General features: G+C 42.6%; 1 protein-coding gene across 6 annotated transcripts in view; it reads left to right on the top strand.

Moving 5' to 3' along the window:
• Window positions 1–23,142, top strand: part of LPAR1 (lysophosphatidic acid receptor 1) — a 75,326-nt gene extending 52,184 nt beyond the window's left edge. For all 6 annotated transcript variants that reach the window (XM_065662885.1, XM_065662881.1, XM_065662883.1 and 3 more), the window contains one exon: window positions 18,335–23,142. In XM_065662885.1, coding sequence (XP_065518957.1) covers window positions 18,335–18,636 — 302 coding nt within the window. In that variant the 3' untranslated portion in view covers window positions 18,637–23,142. The remainder of the gene's footprint in view (window positions 1–18,334) is intronic.
• The last annotated feature ends 323 nt before the right edge of the window (window positions 23,143–23,465 follow it).

The raw sequence follows: 23,465 nt of genomic DNA on the forward strand, positions 1-23,465 counted from the left end.
TTGCCCCCATCAGCTGACAGGCAGGAGCAGCATCTCTACAAGCCAGCCCAGCCTCCAGGACGGGTCGTGGGAGTCTGAGCTGTTGGGAGTTGTGGCAGGGCCAGTGGTGGTCCCATCTCAGGTGTCTCTGAGCAGGACTGGGCTGATGGGCTCTCTTGGCTTGTGGCTTGGCAGAGAAAAGCAATTCCAGGCATATTTCCAGAAAACAAAGTGTAGCAGTGTTCTTTCAAGCTGTTGTTACAGGCATAAATAACCCATGTACGGAGATTTACTCCTGGAAGAAAAGCAAATAATTTTTTTCTTCCCTAAGTTTTTGGAGCCAGGCAATGAAATGGAAGAAGCATGTCCTAAATTTTTACCCTGACAGTGACAATACTATGGTTTTTCCAGGGTGAAACCATAAGAGTAGTTCTAAAATAACTGTTTGTTACTGGTAACATGCATTGGTTGCTGGTAACCTTCTACATTTCTTTCATGGATATGGATGTTGATTTTACAAGCAAACATGATTTAATTAAAAGGGAGCTCTGAATTCACTATGCTTTTGCTGAATTGTTTAGTTTTTTTTCTATTTTCTGAAATGTTTCAGGATTGGATTGTTTGGGATTTTTTTTTTTATTTTGCTGAAATTGCCTGTTTCATACTCTGCAGTACATCTGCAAGTTGCTTACATTCAGAAGAAATTCTGAATTCCTTAGAAACTTTGAGTTGCTAAGAATTAAAATAAATAAATAAATAAAATTCCCCCATTAATTTTGGATATGGAACTTTAAAACTTTTCCCTTGGAAGGTTTAGAAAATAGTACAATTAAATATTCCCATTGAGCCCTCTTGTTGATTTATCTCTCTGACAGAACAGAACTACCTCAGTGGGAGGAGTATCGAGTACTTTGGCTGCAGAGCTGGGTTTGCTTCCCAGCTTCCCCGGGATGGGAAGGTCTAAGGGTGTGGGGGATGCAAAAAAGCCCCTTGTCCCTAGCCAGCACAGGTCGTTTTACTGTTACTGCTCAGATTTTGGAGGTTTTGGGTGCTTCTTGCCTCAAGTAGCTCCCTCTGGGTCCAGCAGAGCCCACAAAAAAGCAGGGCAGGGGCATATCCTCCTGTGTGGCAGCAGTTAGAGGTGCAAAGGATACATGTTTTTGACATGTTCCGCAAAGTTTTGCTCATTCTAGGAAGGCTATGACCCCTCCTCAGTGCTCTGAGTAGCCCAACACCAAAACCACTTTTTTTTTTTTTTTTAATTATTTTATTTTGATTTAAGCTAGTTGTCAGACACCTCAGGACCTGATTGAGCACCAGTAACTGAAGAAGTAGATTGTACAGAGGTATGAACCAGTCAAGGCTTGAGCGAGAAAGAACTTGTGCCTTTTTTAGTATTTCCCTTTGGGAGGGATGTTGAGCCAAGACATAGCAATTTTCCAGGATACAGTGCATATGACAGTGCTTCAGATTTCTGACATCTCCTTCTCAATTTAAAACGAGAGGCGAGAGCTGGATCCAGAGCTGGCTGGAGCTCAAGTTCTGCATTTGGCTGTGTTAACACTAGGATTTCACTGTGAATGCTGGTGTAATCTTAGCAGGGGCATGAATCAGATTTTAAAACCTGGCCCTGCCTGTAAAAAATGGTGGCAAAATGTATTAAACTCTGAGTGTGGTCTGTTCATAAGCTTTGTGCCTTACACACTTCACTTAGAAACAATGTGATTTGCTCCCAAATTTTTAAAAGTGATATCCTGCATCCATTAGGCCGACTATCAAGAGTTACCCTTGACTCATAGAGGAGCAGGAATCTTGTAAATTGTCAGTTATGGGATGTCTCCATTGCATATTGCACTGTTGAGTGCAGATCGCCCTCAATATAACAAAAAATAGCTAAAGAAAATATACTTGTCAGAAGCTTTGACATCCTGTCCTGGGTGCTTTCAAACAGGGAAGAGACAATATCTGTAAGATGCAGCAATTCCGTTGCACATTTCTTCATGTGTATGTAAGAAAGTAGAAACCACAACAAACCAAAAAAGTTAGCCCAAGCAGAAGGCTTCTGCTACTGTTTTAAAGAGTTAAATTTTTGTTATTGTTAAAAAAGTAATCTTAGTAGAGTGCATTGAAAAGACAGTAGATACTGATATAACTGCCTATAAAGCTGTATGTATGCAATTTTGCAGGCAGCATTTTGCAATAGTGTGATATGGTAGAGTTCTGTGTGTGCTGAAAATCTCTGTGATGTATGTTGCCACATCTTGAAACCATCTCCTCCACTTCCATGACATGGACTGACCACTTCTAAAAAAATAAAAAAAAAAGAAAAAATCCGCATGCTTGGAAATGGATTTTCTTTGTTTAAACACCTCTTTCATACCCCAGGAAAATAAAAAGCAAAGTGCTCGGAAAACGCAGGCACATTGCCAACTTTTTAAAGAGCTGCGAGAGAAAAGTTGCTAGGCCAGCTATAGGTTCAGTGACTTCCTGAACCAGCATGAGAGATATCAGTAACAGAAACATCTGGAAATATTTAATTATTTGATAGCTCATTCCATGTATGTATTGTTCTTTCTTTAGATGGAAAGGGACTTGTATTATTTTCGTCATTTGAGAGTAAAAGGCACATATTGCAGTTTGTGCTCTTGGTGTGAGGTTTCCCTAGGGCACCCATCATTGCTGTGACCACAGCGGCCCTCTCTGTGGCAGCGTCAGCTCTGGCTTCAGGATGTGCTCAGAGCTGATGGGCGCTCAAGAGCTGATAAACATGCCTTTGGTCTGCACGTGGTGCACTGGCAGGAGCTGCCACAAGTTATGTCCTGTCCCTGAGTTATTACAAATGCTTGTGAAAAAAACCCAGACATTTGCATAAGGGGTGGATCTGCACTGGGAAGGTAAGTCCTCGAATTCTGGTCATAGCAGTTGCCTCTGAACCCCAGCAGATGGATGGGGGACACAGGTTGGGTTGGAGCTTGGGACTGCCTCTGATGAGTGAGATTTTGGGCTCTCTGGCAATTCTGTGATGCCAGGGAGGATTACTGGTCCTTCCAGGTCTCCCTGGGGGACCACTGTGAAGTTCTTGGACCTTTTCTCTGAGGAAGCCAAAAGTGGAGGCTGCTCTGGCTTCTTCAGCTCCCTTCAGTACATGTTCCAGCAAGGTCTCCAAGAGATGCCTGTCACTTCTCATGCCATGGATGTGCACCAGTGTTTGTTTTCACCACTCCTCAAAACAGAAAATAACCAGTTAGATGTCCTTGAATACAAACACAGTAACATGGTGGCATTAAATAACTTCTAGCTCTGTGATAACACCATGCTTCTGAAAAGCAATGCAGTGCTAAATAAACCAGAAAGAGACATTAGTACCATTCCTCCCTGTTTAGCATCTTACAGATTAAGTATGAGTGTTCCCAGAAAAATTGGCTAAGAATTGTGGCGGGGAAGGGTTTTATCAGCAAGTTTGTACAGCTAGTTATTCCGCACAGGAAGGAGACAGCTCATGCTCTTGTGATGCCAGCTTAATGGGACAGCTTTCTATAGTGTCATGAAATTCAAAAAGTGAAGTTAGGGAAGAGGATGAGCTGGCAGGTCACATGTGGCCCTCTTCTGCTCTAAGCAACTTCTGGGATTGTCTCTTTCCATCTGTTTTGCGTGTGTCAATGGAACATTTCTGGGGAAAAGATTAAGTTTTAAATTGCATGTGTAAATATTTATATGCATCTGTTGTAGTGATAGGTAATGCTGTTGCAGGCATTGGTATACTTCCTCTGCCTTTCCCTTTCCTTGTGCTCGTTGTACTGTATGTGGTCATCTTGTTCCTTATCATAAAGCCTCCTGACAGCATGTACCACATTTTGCAAACAAACTCATTTCCTTGATTTTTGGTGTATTTGTTCTTGCCTGTGCCCTGCACCATCTACTATAAATGACTGAATTTTCCACTCAAAATGCTTTAATTGCAGCAACATTCAAGCTTAGATGTATTTCTAGCAGCAGTGTTTGACAGCCACAACTGAACCCTGGGAGATCTCCACATATAGCCCTCTCCCACCCACCCTGAAGTCCTGGCCCAAAGTAAGCCTGATGAATGCAGGTATTATTCTGTGATGCAGAATAAGGAGAAGGAGGTGAGGAACATCCAGGCTGTGGATCCATTAGAGGCACCTTTTTTTCCTTCATTTTTGTCCTGTTACAAATGTTATGTATACCCAATTGCAGTAACATACAAAGCATTGAAGTCAGTGGACAGTCACAGCGATGGGCAATGGAACAGCCGGTAAGAACCCAGCAGACATGAAGCTTGTTTTGCTGGTTGGTTTGGCTCTGTGTTGTTTGAGGCACAGGGCTGGTAAATCCCCTGGCTGCAAAGCCTGCCTAGTAAAGACAAGCAGCTGAAGGTATGGACTTTTCTTACTGCACAGAAATGTCCTGTCTGCCTTGCTACATTCATCCCTAATTTTGCTAGCCTGCGCTTGTTATGGCCACTGTTCTGAGGCTCTGGAAAACTGGTGAGAAGATAGCAAGTAGCTTGAAATGAAGTCCAGCAAAGCCTAATCTGAGTTTGCGTCAGGGCTCCCCGTTTATGCACATCCCCTACACACTGCTGCTGTGCTGGAGTTCACCTCAGTGTTGCCTCAATATTCCTTCAATTGTTAAAGCATCTTTAAAAAAATGAGGTCAGCTCTGACTGCCTTCTTCAGTGTGTTGCTAAAGAGTTTGGGGGGTTAATTTTTTTTCTGAAGAAAAAAAAAAAATCTCTGTGTTTCATTTAGAGCAGCAGAAGTACTTCTTGGAAGCAATTACTGAAGGATTTTGCAAGCACTTTGCTTACAATGTACTAATTGCTTTTTTTTTTTTTTTTAACCTAAACATTCCTCAGTGAAGGGCTTTTTGCTTAAAGGTCTCAGTTTATCTCATCCAGCTTCCCATCTGCTTTAGGTGCAAGTCCACAGATACCTGCTAAAAAAAACAGCTGCACAAATCCTGCAAATTCATGTATCAGTGTGTCTGCCCCAAAATAACCTGGTTTAAACTACTGTGAACAGTGTTGAATTAACACATCTGAATGATCCTGCAGGCACTATTTTGGGTGTGTTCTGGAGGAGGAGTTTTCAGTGTGGGTGCTTTAATTAGCCAGCATTGCAATAAAATGTATTTCCAGTGTCCCCAGGTTTCAGCTCCTGGACATGTGCTGGTGTCATCAAACAATGCCGGTGGGCACGGCCTGGCTGCTTGGTGCTATAGGGTTTTTAACATGGAGCAATTCAGAAGCTGGCAGCAGGAACTTGGAGGTGTCTTGTTTAATGATCACAGCTCTGTTTCACCCTTTTTGCTAGTCTGTCAGTTTGCTGCCCCTCAGCCTCATAGGTGAGCTGCAGATCTCAGGCTGGAAGTTGCCTTTATGGTTTGGTAGCCGTCTTGGTCCTTCAGTTAGCCTTTCACTGGGGAACAGCAGCTGATGTTCTGCTAGGTAGGCTTTCTATTTCATAACCTGTGCCCATGATTGCAAGCCTTCATTGTTTAAAGCAGAAGGATGCAATACAGTAGATGGCCTAGATGTACTAAGAACTTCATTTGAGGACTGATAATGTTGCAGAAACTTGTTTTCCATGGAGAGAGTATGGAGGAGACTTTTGCTTTTCTTTTTAAGGCCTGCTTTCAGTGCATCTACACCATTTGCAAATGTTTCTTTTTACAACAGCTTCTGGAAGTCCGTAGACTTCCACTTTCTTTGACAGCTGGCTCCCTGCTTATATGCTGTCCGTTTCTTTAAGCAGACATCCCAGCCCTGCATCTAGAACCTGTTACCATGGAGTGATCAGAGCAGCACACCATGCAGATGTGGCTGGTGGGCATAGTGTGCGGGATCAATCAGAGGGGATTAGACAGATCCAGGGGCTATCAGAGCATGCAGAACAAATTGGACTTGCTTTTTGAATGCCACTGCTTTGTCATTCTGTGGATGCAGTCTTAGGCTTTCTAAATGCGAAACTTTTCACACTTATCTTCTGCCTCTGGCAGCCATTGGTGTGGCCCGCACTGTACGTAGCTGATCTGCCACATCTGGTGGAACTGTTACTACTGGCTCTTTTAAAAAGTGAAGTACTGCCCTGCTGTACATAATAGCAACATTAATTATTACTAGATCAGTTCAGTCTGCATCTCAGAGAATTGTTGTGGTTTGTATTTTGAAAGCTTATAGATGGTTTCGTTTTCAACTCCTATATATATTACATTGCACAGCATTTAAATCCCTCATCCCTTGAGGACTGAAGTCCCTGGCAAGCAGAGGGTGCACAAAGGAAGCGTTTTCAAGTTCCTGCCCTGCAGAAGCAGCGTGCTGCCCAGCAGGTCCGTGGGGAGCACTTGCACGAGCACGGCCACAGGCTCTGCCTGGGCAGCAGCGTGCCTTTTCTGTGTTCCTGTGAGAGATGAGTTTGCTTCACCTCTGGGCCTGAAGACAGGTGACAGTAGAAAATAATTACTGTTGTCTTTAGCAGTCTCATTAGAGAGGCCAGGATTTCAGTGAGGATGAAGACGGCTCGCTCATGGCCAGCAGCAGAAGACCCAGGACAAAGCTGAGACATGCTACAGAGAAAGCAGGAATGTTAACGCCTCTTCCTTCCTTGTTTGGTAGATAGGGATTGGATTTAAATTACTTTTGTCTGGCACTTCTCATGGACACCCCAGAAAGAGATGTAGGTGGCTGGGGATCAGCTCAGTTTGGGTGTTGAAAGTACTTCAGTATTCAGCTGCAATACAACTGCCTTTTCATGAGTTGGTCGGAGTAAATGAACTGAATGAGAAGACTTAGTGCATTTTTTCCTGTCTTTATTTCATTATTATTGTTCCTTTTTATCATAGCCAAAAATCTACAGCCTTTCTGGGGTATACTGGAGCAAAGTGTGTGCCAGAGATCAAAGGAGTCATATCCTCAGAAACACGCAAATTGAGCAACCTTCAAAATAGTATGATAGTGCTCTTTTTTTGTGGTTTCAGAGGCTATTTATATAGAAATCTTCAAGCCACAGTGACTCAGGATGTGGCAGTAGGACAGTGCAAGCACTATTCTTGGACACTTCTAGATGCCATACTTTGCTTAGCAGGGATAAAATTTGGAACAGTACAGCAGACTGCCAGAGGTAGAGCGCTGTTCCCAAATACCAGCTGAAACATCAGGATCAATTCAGTATGCCAAATCAAATGCATGAAATTGAGTGAAAGCTCATTCATAGTGAGAGGACGCATCACCCACCTAACCCAGAAACAGTTTTAATGGCTAACCCTTTAAGTGGATGAGACTGGGATTCCCTTGTTTGTAGTGCTGAGGGTGTCTTAATGCATTCTGAATTTTTGCCTTGCTTTGTTTTTTGCCTGCTTGTCCTCACCTAATGATATAAACCAGAACTGTGTAACGCATCGCTCCCATGATAGCTGTGTTTCCAGGGTTTTCCACAACTGTGTGCTGATGAGAGAGAGGGCTAGCTGAAGACACACCTGTTTCTCCAGGTATAACGTGTGGTTTGGCGATGTGATTCTTGGAGCTACGAGTTGAAATAAAGGCTAAATTTTATCAGTGCTGTCTTCTGTGTTTGCCTGAGGACTTTAGATCAGTATAGATCCTGTAACAGTAAATACAAAGGCAATCACAGAGAAGCAGCCACTGGAATTTAGATATTTACTACCAGCAATGAAACATTTCCAGACTTGTTCACTGTCTTTCCTATTTTAAGTATGGGAAATACTGTCATTCCCACAGTAAAATTATATGCTGCAGGACAGTAAACACCCTTCTGACAGAGAAAAATGTACCCAGTGTACACTGTTGCAGTGCTTCTTTCTGCATGATTATATTTTTAATGAATCCAGAGACTGGCATCATAGAAGTTGATAAAATACTAATCTTTCATTCTTCCTGACACCTAAGACTTAAGTTACAGGGTGATGTCATCTTGTCTAGACAAGGAAAATTAGATATTCTGGGGGAATTCAGAGGCATCTGTGAGAATCAAGAGGTAGCTTCATCTTTTTAAACCATGTCTCATCTTCAGTGTGGAAATACAGACCAAAAGATGTGTTTTCTGCCTAAGTTATCACCCTCATCTAGACAGATATAAATGAGTACATATATAATTAAGTGCTAAAACCTGGAATTCACCCTTCTCATGAGCTGTCAGTATATGCTTATCAAAAGCAAAATTTGGGTTGCTCTTCACTCTGCTTGTCTTGTGAAGTGCAACGCCACGTCTGTTTGCTATCAGTCTGTTTTATCATTGCTATTTGTAGATGCCTTGCTATGTGGACTCACTGTGTCACTGATAGTCTGATAGCCTGAGCAAGGACCATATAGCCTTGACAGTGCTTGAGTGATGAGGTATACAGGAGACTTGCTATACTGTACTTGTTTGTGTACTGTCTGTCCAAGGCTGCTTCTGCTTTAAGGCAGTATTTTCATTTGTTAACATTCAGATGAGGAGCAGAAGGCCTTGCTGCGAAGGAGGCTATCCTAACATATCTAAAAAGAGAGACTGAAGATTTATTCTAGAGTGACATTCCTTTAACCAAGAGGGCCCTTCCCCTGTTGTACACGTCACCATGGAGCTCGTGCTCTTTGTTTTCCCAGAGGAGCACAGCTGTCACGGTGGATTGTGATTCTTAAAACTGTTTTATGTAGCTGTCTCGATGCAGTTTGCTTGAGGGGTGCCTACCACAGCTCAACCAGCTAAGCAGCTGACGTAGACCTGGTATAGAATACAGTCATTTTAAGTCTCTCTGTGTTGTAGTAACACTTTTTCCTATACACAGTCTGCTACTAGCATGGGAGAAACAATTTTTTCTCCTCTAGGGAAGTAGATAGAGTCTAATATTTTTCTTCTAATATTATTAGTTTCATCTTGTGTAAGAATCAAAGCAGTCCTTTACATATTAAATTACATCCACCCATGCTTCATTTGGAAACTCCTATTGCAACTGGAGCTTATCCAAGCATAATACCAGCAACACTTAATGTCCCTAACAACAAAAGAAAATACAATTAAGCAATCTCTTGTACCAAAGTTGTTTGAAATCTGCTAAACAAAGTGTATTGTTTCAGTGTAGCATTGTGACCGTCCCTGGGAAAGTACCGAGGTACTGCATGGGTGTATGGATTTCCAAATGAAAACTGGGCAAAATCGGCTTTTTCAACATGAATGATTTTTCTGTGATTGAAAACTGAAGGTACTAGAGAAGCAGTGAAGCGCCCAAGTCCCAAGCATGTTAAATATACCCCTGGAGAGGCAGGCAGAACAGAGTCCAGTTTGTGAGCCCTGCCTGCAGGGTGCCAGCTGGCCTGCTGCTGGCTCAAATGGCCTCTTGCAGTGAGCCTTCACATTTGGGTGGGCATGTTCACATTGCCACCAGACTGGTTGCCCTTTAGCTGCCAAACATCCAGAACCTGAAAGCCTCTCCCAGACCCCTAGGGTGGGGTCCTCTTGCCACTCAGGGATGGGTCCGTCCCCTGCCCTGCACCCCAAGTCATGACCATGAGCAATCAGAACCTGTAAAAATGGTCCTGGCTGAGTTTAGCCTAGAGGATTCAAGTAGGTTGCTAGGTGTGGACTGAAAGGCAGTTCCTTGCTTCTAATTCTCCCCAGACATCTGTTGCTTACTTTCCTTTGTCCTGTGTCACCATGACCCAGGGGAAACCAGTACCATGAGCCAGCTCTTATCAGCTGGGCTATTCTGCTCCTTTTCCAGCCAAGCTACCACCAGTAATTTGGGACTGTTGCAGCATTCATGTCCATAGCAGAGTATAAAGGCTCATCTAGAATGCCTGGAAATTGAAAAAGACACCAAAATTTCTTCTTTGTGTCAGTTTTTTGGCAACAGCAGAACTCCACAGGGACTACTGTTTGTCTTTACCCAGAGATAAATACTCAAGATTGCTTTGGCAACAGCCAGGCTTTTATTCAGAGATTAGCTTCACATATCTTTATGAATTTAGAAGTCAGCTGGAATCCTGACTATTGGCATTTAATGACTTCCTGTTTTTGTCTAAAATGCTTTTTATAGATAAAAGGCTCAGTTTCTTCTTTTGAGGGGGATGGTGGGCACAGCATTGTCTCTTTCCTGGTCTCGGCATTAGTGGCAAATTCCATTTTTCTTTAACAACCTTTTAATCTGAGGGATTCAAATGGATGCAGACAAACTACAGTGGCTCGAGCTTTTGCTTTTCTTTTTGGAAAGCAGTTTGCACGTGTTGTCTTTGTAAGATGTTTTTTAAAACCACAACAACCATATGTTTAAAATAAAGAGGTATTCGAACACCTTGGTTTGCAGGTGTCAGTTGAAAAACAATCCTGGTCTCCATTTGCATTAGCACTTCAGAGTTGTCAGCCAAGGAGTACTTGAAGACAGCTGGATCAGCAGGCCAGAGACCAATGAACTCATTTTGCAGGCCTGCAAGCAGCAGGCAGAGAATGACACCAAGCAAGTGTTAACCTAGGGTAGCGTTTAACAAGCACCCATGAAATACACAGGTCAGTTTTGATGGCTTGCTGCTGCCTCTTCAGTTTGTTTTGTTTCATTACCATTCTTCCCCAGATGTTTCTCTCTGTTGCTGTTTCAAAAGCTTCAGATACTACAGACATATGCAGGGGCTTGGAGACACATGTGGTTTCTGAAACACCCACGGCTGGTGCCAGGCTCTGAGGAAAGGCCACCTAGGGTCCAGGTGGAAAGACATCCAGCAGGTAGGACCTCCAGAAGGAAAGCCAGGAGGCTGCCAGCATACCCTGCCTTCAGCACTTGGCAGCTAACACTTAGTGGCAGCGAGCACAAAGTGCTGCAGGGAGTGAGCTCTTGAGGACTCCCATGGCTGCCATTTGTGAGGGAAACCTCCTTGTCATTATCTCTGTATCTCTTTAAACCATGTCTTATCTTCAGTATGGAACTAAACACTGCAAACTGAAGCAGGCAGAGAAGACCAAAGCCATCACCCACCTTGAGAAGCAGGACGGTGTGATAGCTGTAGACATAGCCCCACCAACTGAAGGCGTTTTCTATCTGAGCATCTCCAGGCTCAGCACCCTGTGAAACACTGTGGCTACAGCAGTGGTGCCAATGGCATTATCAGCTAATGGTCATTTCAGCACCCTGTGAAACACTGAGGTGGGTCAGGTGTATCTTTAGTCGGCCGTACATTCAGGTGTAGATGCCAAAGTGTCTCTTGTTTAAAAGGAGGGCTTTGACCTAAAGATGTCACTGAGGAATTTGTAGAAGTAGGTATTTAAATCGTGAATTTACAGGAGCAATGTGGTGATGCAAGCGTTTAAAGGGAACAGGGAGCACAGAGGCCAGCCTCTAGCAAATGAGTCTGTTTGCCAGCAAGAGTGTCAGTTGTGGTCAAGACTGGATGTCTATTTAGGAAAAGTTTTTTCCTTTATTTTATTCTTTCTGAAAAGAACGAAGCTGATGAGGATTAAAAGGATGAACAGACCTTTGTGGACAAGGTTTGCTGCTCCTCCCAGCCCAGCTATAGAGCACAAGCAGAGCCCCAAAGAAGCTTTCATGCTAAGTCATTAGCATGTTTTTAAACTAGATAAATGGCTCAGGAGGGAAGAAGTCAGGCTCCTCAGAGATGAGGTGATTTGCTGAAAAAGATAGCCATGCCTTAAACACCAAATAAATTCTCTGCACTGGAGTTCAGAAGTGAAGTCAGACGTTTAAAGCATACACATACTGTATTCCTGCTGGGAAGGGGAAATATAATTTGGAGCAAGGCATGATTCCTGTGTTTCTACATGATCCAGCCATTATTTTGTGAAAAGTCTAACCCAACTCAATAGCTCCAAATCCCAGAACAGGATTCAGGAAGAGGTTCGAGTGTGCATGTGCATATAGCTGTGAGAAGGTAGGAAATTGGGGAATGGATGCAGTACTAGCAGAAACAGTTTATTTTAAAATCCCTTTGCAAACCATGGCTGCAGTAGACTGAAAAATCTGGCAAACCTGTCAACTTTTCATGCAGAGTTCACATACTTGGAAAAGCTGAGGTCAGGAATTTGTAACCTGCACATTCAGAGCTGTTTAGCTTATGGGAGACAAGAACAAGGATCTCTGGGGATGTGACACATTTAGTGTTGTGGAAGACAGGCTCACAGCTCCTATCACCCAGCTCCTCCCTTATGCTTCCCTAGTTGTGTATTTTCTGTTACTAGCTTCTATACTCTTGCTCCAAATCTTCCTACGAGAAGTACATGTAAGATGCTGTTGCATGAATATGAATGTAGATCTTACTTAGCTTTGCTTTGTTTCTCATTACCTGTTTTACACTGCTGGAGATACGCCCCCTTCCTTTCACACAGTCCCACAAGAGAAATTTTTGGCTTGAAAGCCAAAGAGGCCATTGCGCCAAAGTCTCCCAGATCCATGTTAGAGAAAGCAGCATTTTGCACTCAGTCAGAACCCACAGGAGTGTGCTACGAATCTCTTATTCAAAATTCATACAGCTTCCTTAAGTAGAGGCACCTTAAGTAAATGAAGGAGGTTTTATAGCACCCTTTTCAGCAAGACCATTGCTACTGGCGTACTGCATGCTGCTCTCCTCTGCCTCAGGTATTTTTCAAGGACAGTCTTTCACTGTCATCCTCCCCAAACCTTTTGGAGTCTGTAGGTGGAGAAGCAAGCCTCTCATATCCAAAGGTTCTGAAGAATTTTCCATGTTTATCATAAGATTATTTTATGTTTGTTAATCTGGTACATATGTGGTAGTCATATTTTTTCACATAAAAATTCTATGGGTGGAAGTAAAACTTACCCCGATGTTGACTGTTTCCAGCAGAAACTACAAAAAACAGCAACAACTGTGTTTTCATCCACCAAGTACTATAAGCTGTATTGTACCAATGTTGTGGCAAAATTTGGGGAAATTATGTCAGACTAGAATTAGAAGAATTGCTCCTACACTCTGTAAGTTTGCAGTGTGATAAATTATCTTCATGGAACTTTTGAATATGTAATAATTCAGCATGCAATTTAGATTTCATTCTTCAATATTTCTATCTGTGGAAAACAATACATAGTTATAAATAAGTACTATTTCATGCAGTACTTATCTCTAGTCATGCTATGCACGAGATAATACACAATGTGATAAGGAGGATTATTGATACAGCTTGCAGATGTCTAGGGCACGAAGAAATGCAGTCTTGTTGCAGCTGATAAGCTTGCTCCACAGCTAGCTTAGCAACTGGCTTTCCCTGCTGAGGGTAGGATTGTACTGGGACATGGAAAATTCTTGGCTATGGTTTTATTAAATAAAACAAATCACCTCTCCATAGCATTGCTTCAGCCTGCAGAAAGTGCAGCAAAACTCTTATCCTTGTTGGTAACCAGCAGTGATATTCAGTGTCCTTTCCTGTCTCAATCCCCATTGTCCCAGTGGAAGAGATGGTGTAGCCACCTATCACAAGTGTCACTCTGAGAACAGGAGGGGATTTGGAGAGGACAGCAGGTGGACAAGGAGAGCTGGACAACAGTGGCAGAATATAAATGTCCCTGAAGTTCAGCTGGAGTGGGTCTTTTCTGTCTTTTATATCATGGTGCCTTACAGTCTGTAATCTTAACAAAACTGCAAACACAAGAGAGATCTTTTTCCCCCTTCTCTCTTTTCACAGCCTAAAACCAGCCTGTTCCATATTTTTCCGCTCCATACAGACTTCTCTGTATGAGGATTTTGCAGGGTGAGCATGAGACTATGCCAGAAATCAGTAAAGTCTAGGTCTATACCCAAGATGAGTGGAAGAGGGCACACAAAAGGGATACATTATGGTTAGGCAGGAGGAAAAGGGTGTTTCAGAATAGGTGTGCACTGACAAGAGCTGCATCCCACCAGAGCCTCTGAGGGACAACTGCGTGCGACTTTGCAGGAGCAGAAGTGCTTATTTTACTTTGCTGTTGTGAATTAGGGGAAAACAGAAGTTCATGGAATAAATGCGGACTTATGCTGTCCAAAGCAAAAGGCAACAACAACAAATAAAAAGTGCTTGCTTAGAAAATTTATCTACTAACGCGAGAAGTTTCATGAGTAGCCATCTAATGTGGTATCCTAGTAATGAGTGACTAGTTTATTGGTGTTTATTCTCATGCAGCTTTCTTTTATCATGGCTGGTTTCATATGCCTACTGCCTACAACAGTTTTTACTCCCTTGCAATCAAACCTTGCTGTGAGGCCATGCCATGCTTACCCAAGGAGTTCTCAAGCATCCAGCTTCCATGGAAATACAGTCTACACTGCTGCATCAGATGAGGTCTAAGGACAGATGCAATGTAGTTACAGCATAGTCATTAGAAAGCCCCCAGTGCACTTCGACCACAGCGCAGCAAGACAGACTGTGCACAAGGACCTGAGGTTTCAGGCCTGGGTGAGAGCTATCACACAGTAACAGAAAATGAGATTAGTGTCATGACTGTTTTACTGTAACTCCTGCTGTAAAAACATGCTAAAAAGGTTTCCTGCTGTAAAACATGCTTCTCAGTTTATAGGGACCCCTCCCTTCTTGTATCCTTAAATCTTTTTAAAAAATGCAGTGTAATTTCTCTCATTCCTTCAGACTTTACTGTCTCATAGCTGGGCATTCACTCCTCAGCCTGATGCTTCAAACAGCCCTCTCCTGCCAGACACACAAGGCAGACCTTGGTCATACACCACAGGGATGTTCCTCTCAGTGATTGAACAGTTTGGTCAACTTCATGCAGTGCCAACACCTCTAAGGATTACCAGGATTGGAATGTCACCCTGAGGTGCTATTTATCTGTCTAGGCAACACTGCTCTTCAGCCACCCAAGGGCATGCCGTCTGTGATTTTATTCATGCATGTCGATGTCTCCTAGTGCCATGGCACAACAATGACATATTCACGAAGCTGAGCAGATTGATTCATTGCATGCAGTAGATCTGCTTTGTGTGTCATTTTAACATGGGTTTAACCAAAGCCTGTAAAATGTTAAGATGAACCTGGAAATTACTCGTGCTGTACTTCAGACTGCTCTCAGTTCTGTTCGTAGGCGGAAAAATACATCAAGAGTATGGTGTATGCTTAAGGCTTTTCAGTATATGGCAGCAGGGAGCTTTGGATCTCACTGTTTTATTAGATGTGATATTTTTAGATCTTCATTCTTGGTGAAATCAATGCACAACAAATTTCTGGAAAGGGAGGAATTTAACCTCACTTGCAGCTAAGTATCACTTTCCTTTGACAAGTACTCCAAGAAGAAAAAAAAAAAAGAAAGTTTTTTTTCCTTCCAGAGAAGTAATTCCATGTTTAACAGATGATATTTCTTAAATTTGAAGTAACAGGAACCTGACATTTTTATGTTCCTTGCATTGTACCTATCTCAAATATGCCCTTACCGTAAGTGATACTTTCCAGTATTTTCCAGGGTACGGACAGTTAAATAATAAGTGAGAAAACACAAGGCATTGTTTGTGTCAGCATTTGCAAGCACTTAACTTAATAAGCTGGAGGACCATGGTGGGAAGTTTTGCTAGGAAAATCCCAGGGGCTAAAGGAAAACAAAACCCGCTAGACTGAATGGGGCTGACTTCAATGGCTTTTATTTCCCAACAACAAATGAGCCGTCTGTTCAGACGCTTGAAGCTAGCCCTGTTTGCACAGAGGTGCAGTCCTGGGTGCTGTGTGCTCCTCTGCTGCCATGTACTCCTCTGCTGCCACATGGATGTAACAGGTTGATCTGTCAGCCTGGCCTGTGGCTGGGGTCCAAGGCAGCTGAAAGCCTATGTTGCGAGTATGTCTGGAGCTTAGTGCTGGGAGTTTCTTCTCACCTCCACACCCTGGCTGTCAGCTCATCACTGACCCAGCTCCAGGCCTGGCATGAGCAGCAGGGTGACACGTTGCAGAATAGTGTCTTCCATTTGCTTCCACAGCTGGGTGGGAAGACAACCCTCTGTGTTTGCCTTTTGCTCAACCACAGTCCTTTTCTTGAGTGCAGTCACATCAAGCCTCAGCATATAGGTTACTCGACCTTTTTGTGATACTGAGGAGCCCAGAGAGGCTCAGAAACTCCACCCAAGACCAGTGTTCAGTGCAGTGGGCTGTACGTGGACTTTTGCCAAAGACTTTGGGGCTTTCTCAGGGGCAAATGGCTACCTGCCTCACTGTACTGCTTCTTGTTGTCGCTGCTTTCAACATACCCCAAAATGATAGCAACAGAATGTTCTCTTTGGCATACTTAGTTTCTCAACAACAGATCTGGAATGGGAAAAAAAAAAATATAATGGAAAATTGGAAGCTTTCAATTGCAACTTTAAACAACGCTATGAGAGCTTTCCTGTCAGCTCCATTGTTCCCACATTGGACTTCTCTGCTACAGGCCTGGTGAGGATGCTGTCATCATCTTTTGTCCTTGACTGTAGATCCCATGACTTGCAGTGTTCCCGTCTCTGATGTTGTTCTCCCAAGGCAGCCTGTAATGAAGAAATTACATGCTCAAGCTGGAACAAAGTCCACTGCTGCCTCTCTAGCTAGGAGGTTGAACACAACATGCTCAGTTCCAGCAGTGAGTAGCTGAATTTGAAAGACTGGCTTGGTTTCTGCAGAAAACAGCTCAGCAGAACTGTTCTGTGCAGAAGACAGCCTCTTTATCAACGTGGACAGGTCTGCAAATAAAGGGATGCAGTTTTCTACTCCCTGGGAGCAGGTACAAAGAAGGGACAAAAGACTGTGGTCCTTTGCGTGGGTTTGAAATACTCTTTTATAGAACTTTTGTAATCTGAAAGAGCAGCAGACAAAAGCAATGAAGTGGATTCATGTGTTTGATGCCACCTCGGCGTGGGAGAGTTTCATCCCTATGCTGCAAAATTGCTGCCAGCCCCTAACAAAGTCATTTGGCCAAAGCCATTGGTGCTTTGTACTGGCAGCTGGCACTTTGCCTCCCATCTTCTCCTTTGCAAGCTTTGCTGGTCTGCAAAGCGGTAAGAATTGAGTGGCACTGTGGCATCACTAGTTGCAAGCAAGCTCAGTTTAGGGATGCTTTTTGGTACATAGAAAGCATGTGTGTGATTGCCTGGTTGGTAACCAGTGCCTGTAGCCTGGCACATCCTGAGTGTTTGCAAAGCCCTTCAGAAAACATTCTTCTGTTTGATCTAGGTGGGTTTGATATCCAAATAGAAAGGTGTCTGCACAGCTTACAGCTGGCACTGCTCAAGCTGGAAATAGCTGGCACCTTCTTGGCAGGCACAGCAAAAAGTCTGCGTGCTGCGGAGACTGCAGGGAGCTGCTAGATCTGCAGAGAGCATCACCATAATAAAAACAGAGGCAGTATGTTAGCAAATAAATACCATAGTGACAGGAGAACCTGTCTGAAAACAGTCCTCACTGGGTAGTGTTGGGAAGCCCTTATTGCTGCTGCCTCTGCTAAACCTGACCACTGATGACAAGACTTTGGTTTCCACCTCAGTCAAGCATGTCACGTCAAGCCTGGAAAATCTCAGGATCCCTGTCTTCGCTCTGACACAATCTGGTGTAAGGGCTTTCCCAGTATGTTTAGAACCTCTTTAACCTTTCAAGGAGCAAGCATCCTTTAACTCAGTACTCTCAGTAAAGCGCAAGGCTTTCATTTCTGCATTGAACATCAAATTTTATTCTGGGCTTTATTCCCCTCAGAGCTTTGCAAAGCAGAGAAAAGAGGGGGAAGCATTTTAATCAGGGTAGGGCTCTTTGGCATTTATACTATTGAAGCCTGAGGAGCATCTGAATTTCTATTGAATAGAGACTAAGAAAAGAAGTAGATCTGGTGAAGGATGGCATTTCAGTGCAAGAAGGATGTGTGTTTAGGACTTTCCATTACATAATAGGGCTGAAATGGATTAACAAGACCCAGGCTTTCTTTTCTTGAGAATTGCTGCCTGCACCACTCTTTTTCTATTACTGGTGCTTCAGTCACAGCACTCATAGAAAGGTTTTCTTTGTTGTTATTAGTTTGAGAAGCAAATTGCAGCATTGTTTCTCCTGATCAAGGGATTGATTTGTCAGAGGTCTCTAGCTAAAGGGGAAAAATGTTCCTCATTATCAATTTTAAATGCAAATGCACTTGCCAAGCAGTGTTTCAGATGGTGTCAGGAGGGGGGGAATGCCTTGCTCTTTTGATGTGCTGCCCATAACTATTTACAGATCTTTGAAAGGCGTCCCTCTCATCAGGTCAGTGAAGAAATAGTGTGGGAACAATACTCTTGAAAGAAAAAATTAACCATTGCCATTTCCAGTTGGGTGGTTCTCATAATGTTTTCTCATAGCGTTGATGCATTACTATATTTATGGGTTTTGTTGTGTTTTGTCCACTCTTTCTCTTCCAGGTGCTTTCATTATCTGCTGGACCCCAGGATTAGTCTTGCTGCTCCTCGATGTTTGCTGTCCCCAGTGCAATGTCCTGGCATATGAAAAATTCTTCCTGCTCCTGGCAGAGTTCAACTCTGCCATGAACCCCATCATCTACTCCTACCGGGACAAGGAGATGAGCGCAACCTTCAAGCAGATCCTCTGCTGCCAACGCAGTGAGAATGCCAATGGCCCTACTGAAGGCTCAGACCGCTCGGCGTCCTCGCTCAACCACACCATCTTGGCGGGCGTCCACAGCAACGACCACTCAGTGGTGTAAAACCACAGACAGCCACATGGCCGATGAAGAGCAGCGGGGGATGATGTGGAGCAGGATGGATGCACGGCCTGGGGCAAGGTAACCCACTCACAAGATTTTCTAAGACACTAATGGACTACAGTACTTCCCAGAAGCTCCACACACCGGCGTAGTCTGTCCTGTCTGCAGGACTGTCCGTGCTGCAAGGCTTTTGGTTTCCACTTTCAAAAAGCAGAAGGCAGATGCCTTGTGGCAGAGGTCATCAATAGCCCATGGAGAGCCTCGCTGAGACTTTGTCGGACTTTGCTGCATCTTGGTGCCAGTCTGAATCAACCCTGATTAATTAAGCTTATACCTGCTTCACTGCATTTACATGTAGCCACTTAGTCTTTTATAAAGGGAGTAAAGGGGATTAAAGTATGCCTATCATTTAATAGACATGTAATATTTATCACCATCAGCATGCTTGTGATGAAAATTTTCTGTGCAGGGATTAAAACTGTGCTCTAGTCTTTGCGTCGTTAGCCACACTGTCATAACTACAGCGAAAACAGAAGTAATTTTTCTAGTACAGGCAACAAGAAGATGATGAAAACTGACTCTTCTTACCCTCATTACTGATGTTAGAAAGCATGCATGTTCTGTGTGTATGCAGATTGTTTTAATTGAAAAAATCGTTGTAAAGTCTGCAAGTAGAAAAGTATAGACTGTATTGCAGTGTTTGTTTAGATTATGAAATAAACAGTACTCTAGTCACAAGGTATTTAATGTTCTTCTTTGAAGTGCGATATGGAATGTATAACATGTAAGGGGTCCCAAGTTTTTCATGGTCAAGTTCTTAAAGTAAAGTAGCGCGCATCCATAAGGCTCTTAGAGGCTACAGGCAGTTTGGCAGAATCTTTTAAAAAGTATTTATGGCATTGGAACGCTTTTCTTGTCCATGGTGGAAAGCAAAAGGATTTTTTGATGTATACAATTATATTTTGTATTTTATAAAGTCAAGATAACGTAGGTAGTCATCTCTTGCACATGACAGGACTGTGCTACATGTAATAGCCACACATGGATACTCTTAAGACTAGCTGAGCTAACAGATGGAATTTTTCATATATGCGTATTTTGAAGAGAAATATCATTTGTGTGAATCTTGGTTACCAAGAATCAGTGACATTAATCACACAGGCATAGATATGGGTGAATATGGGATCTTGATAGTGAAAAACTTGGTACCTTTCTCTAGGAAACTCTGTGTTCTCCTAACAGTATAAAGTATATCAACAGTAAATTCCTGGGGCCATTTTCGTCATTGCAATGTGCCCCTATAACAAAAAACAAAACAAACAAACAAACACAAAAAAAAGTAAAAAAAAAAAAAAAAAACTCAAGACAAAACACAAAAAAAGAAAAAAACACAAAAAAGAAAAACATCAAAACAAAAAAACCCACAAAAAACACAAGAAAAACTTAAAAAAAAAAGAAAAAAAAACACAACAAAAAAAAAAACACAACAAAAAATACAAAACCACGAAAGAAACCACAAAAAATTATCAGAGCTATATCCGTCTATGTACTGTACTGGAATGTAACACAAGGGACAATATTCTCCCATTTGGGCAGGGAAAGAATGGAGGGGAGAGTATAAGCCCAGGAAAAAGCAGAATTTTTAGCATCTCTTGCTTGGAAGATATGCTTGGATTTCATGCTTCCAAGCATAAAACTGCTTAGAAAAGGCAGTTCCTTGCTGAGGGGGGAAAAGCAGCAAGCGAGCAAAACCTGTCTGCATTGAATAACATGAGAGTTTTGCCACTGCTCTCAGTGAAACTGAAATTCACCTGTACTGTCAAGCCAAATTTGTGTGGACACTGTGGAAAATCAAGTGGACAGAGAGGATAAACTCAACATTATCTGTCAGTTGACCAAGATATTGAATGTTGCACTTGCTTTGTACAAAACAGCTCTTTTTTTCTGACTGCATTTTAGAGCAAGTGAATGTAAACGTTGATTTGTTTTTTATCCACGTAACTGTACTGCGAAACAGAAGAATAGGTTGGATGAACTTTTTAATTTAAAAGCATCTCTTTGCTAAGCCACTCATAAATTATTCTTAGTGCCTCTGTGACGTTTCATCTAGTGCAGGTAAGCAGAAGAGAGAGTGAGAGTGCCTCCAAAGAGAGAGCACATCCAACTGAAAAGCAATTTCCTTTTCTCAAGAACGCTTGGAGTTGCTTTCTTCCCTGGATCCAGGAAGAGCACTTTTTCCTATCACCATCTTCTCCATAAAAGAAGGATATCGTAGACACTTTATTTTTTGGGATGCCCTTTCCAAATGTCCATTTTACTGCTGTTTGCATGCTCTTTATTGAATCTTTCCTGGATGGGTGGGAGGATGATGTTAAGAAATAGCAGCAAATCATTCACCCCCATTCACCATGTTGAAAGTGTGGTTGTTTTGAAGAAGTCATGGGGGAATAATCTTAAAGCAGGTGTGTGACAGAGGATTGGGTCCAGAGGGCAGGCATTTCTTTTCTCATTGTAATTATGACAGGAGTCAGTTGCTGTCCAGGTACATCAATCAGACCTTCTCCAAGGAGGCACTCAGCAGTTCAAAAAGCTGGACATTTTGGACTATCTAACAGCAGCTAAATATCAGTCATTGGGTAGATTAATCCAGGAGCACTTCTGGCAGTAGGTGGCTTTTTCTTCTAAAAGGTGAAGTGCAATTCCTTAAGGTCAAAGGCAACAGGGTGCAAATTGCTTATACAATTCCACTAGAGGAACTCACTGAGCATGTGGCTGCTGTTTAAAAATCTAATTAGTGCTGTGTTTTGTTGTCGTGATCTCCCTATATCCTTGAGAAATCTGATCTGTGGATTGTGTTACTTTGCAAGCTAATGAAATTAAAGCTGCTGTGAGCAAAGAGAATAAAAACCAGAGCTTGGAATGGAAGAATTCATTGGCTGTCCTCTCTACAGTGGTTCCCGTGCCTCTTGGTTTCATCTCAGATTTTTTCTAACTTTGCCTCTCTTCATTGGGCAGCTGTAGAACTCCCTTCTGCTATGTGAAAACATGGTGCAAAGTACTTAGGGGAAAAAAAATTGCTCCACTTATTTTTACTTATCTCAAATCCTTCAGAAGGTTTTAGAAGGGTTCTTAAAATACCAACAATCCTCCCACAGTCATTAAAATTCTTCTGTTGCTGGCTGCCTCCAGTCCAAGTAAATGCTCTTGAAGTGCAGGAGTAACGGTGTTTGTTTCAGCAATTGTAGTGGTAGGAAGTTGTGTATTAAAAGGAGTATGCTTAATGAAATCATTTGCAGGTCAAAGAAAATGTGGTTTTCCTACTTTGTTTTCCCAGTGGCAGCACAAGTCTGAAAACTAATTGAAAAGATTGTCTTTGAGTGAAGGATTATTAAGTGGAATTTTAACTCCCTGTTGCTGTCACGCTTAGAAAGGTTGAGCAACCAATTGGTCCACAGAGCTGTTAATCACAGCATTTACATGAAAAGTTGTAAACATGTTCTGTGCTTGACGCATGTCGTATTCTTGTCAACCTCTTTATTGCTCCATCTCTGAGATCTGTTGGTAGCTCCAGGCTGGCTGCTAACTGGGATGCTCAAAGCTGGGCAGATAGCTGGGCAGATAGCTGGCACAAGGAGAAAGTAAAGACCAATTAAGAGCTTTTTCATTGATTCCCTGCTTAGGCATGACCCCAACCCATTGTACCTGTAATTCCTTTGGGTCCCTTCTGACTGAGATGGGAGGGTGCTGGCAGAGGTCAGCCTTAGCAGACTGGCTCTTTTCCACCTGCTGCAGAAGTAACATAACACAAATACAGGCTTTTCCTTTCCGGTCCTCTTAAGGGCTTTCCTGTTGAGCAATTTGCAATTGCAAGTCCTTTCTGATCAGTTCCTGCCATTAGCCATCAGTCTGTGCTATACACCATGTCCGTACGGAGGGCCTTTGCAACTGCAATCTCATTTGTCCAACCAAGTTGCCCAGGCTTTACCATTTGGTTGGAAAGATCACTTCCAATAGACAGATACCTTAAAGAGTATTAATTCTAGCACCTGTTCAGACATAACTCCTCAAGAAAAAGTGCTCTTTCTTTGCTCTTGTTTTCTTCTTTTAGAGGATTTTCAAGAAATGTATTTGCCTAGCTCTGGTTTTCTAAGTCTTATCAAAGAGAAAAGAGGTTGATAAACAACAAAAACAAACAAGGATATTAAAATATGCTGTCTTCTGTGGTATATGGAAATGCAACCTGCTGATAAGCTGCCAGCATTTTATTAACAAAAGCCTCAGTGAAATGTTCCCATTTGGCTGTGATAAAATCCTGATAACCAGAAGTGTATGCGGGAGACTCGGGAATCTGTTCATTTGTTTCCCTGTTTAAACAAAACCATGTTTATACATCACAAGTATGGAGAGAACCAATGAGGTTTGGCAAAAAAAAATTTACTATTATGTGCACTTACTGTAAATGTTTAGAGGTTATTTCTAGTACAATAAAGTATTTAGCATGTGTAATACAGAGTGTGCAAAAATACTCTTCATCCTGAGAGCTGGTGTTTTGGATGTGGAGGGGAATTATTCAAACAGTGGTTCTAGGGAATGTGGGGGGAGCATGGGCTGATCTGTTCCAGGAGACAGCATAGGGCTGAAACACAGGGGCAATGAAGAGGGAGGTTATTTCCAGTAAATCACCTGATCAGTTCTGTTCCATATTCCTGCCTGTCCATCTTCCTTTCAAGACCACACTTGCACCATTTAACCTCAGACCTCCTTTTGTATGTAGAAAAGTTTTCCTGCACAGAGAACCTGCTGATTCTTTTCCCTCTCCCTCTTACTTC

Source organism: Lathamus discolor, chromosome Z, assembly GCF_037157495.1.
Source record: "Lathamus discolor isolate bLatDis1 chromosome Z, bLatDis1.hap1, whole genome shotgun sequence".
Taxonomy (NCBI): Eukaryota; Metazoa; Chordata; class Aves; order Psittaciformes; family Psittacidae; genus Lathamus; species Lathamus discolor.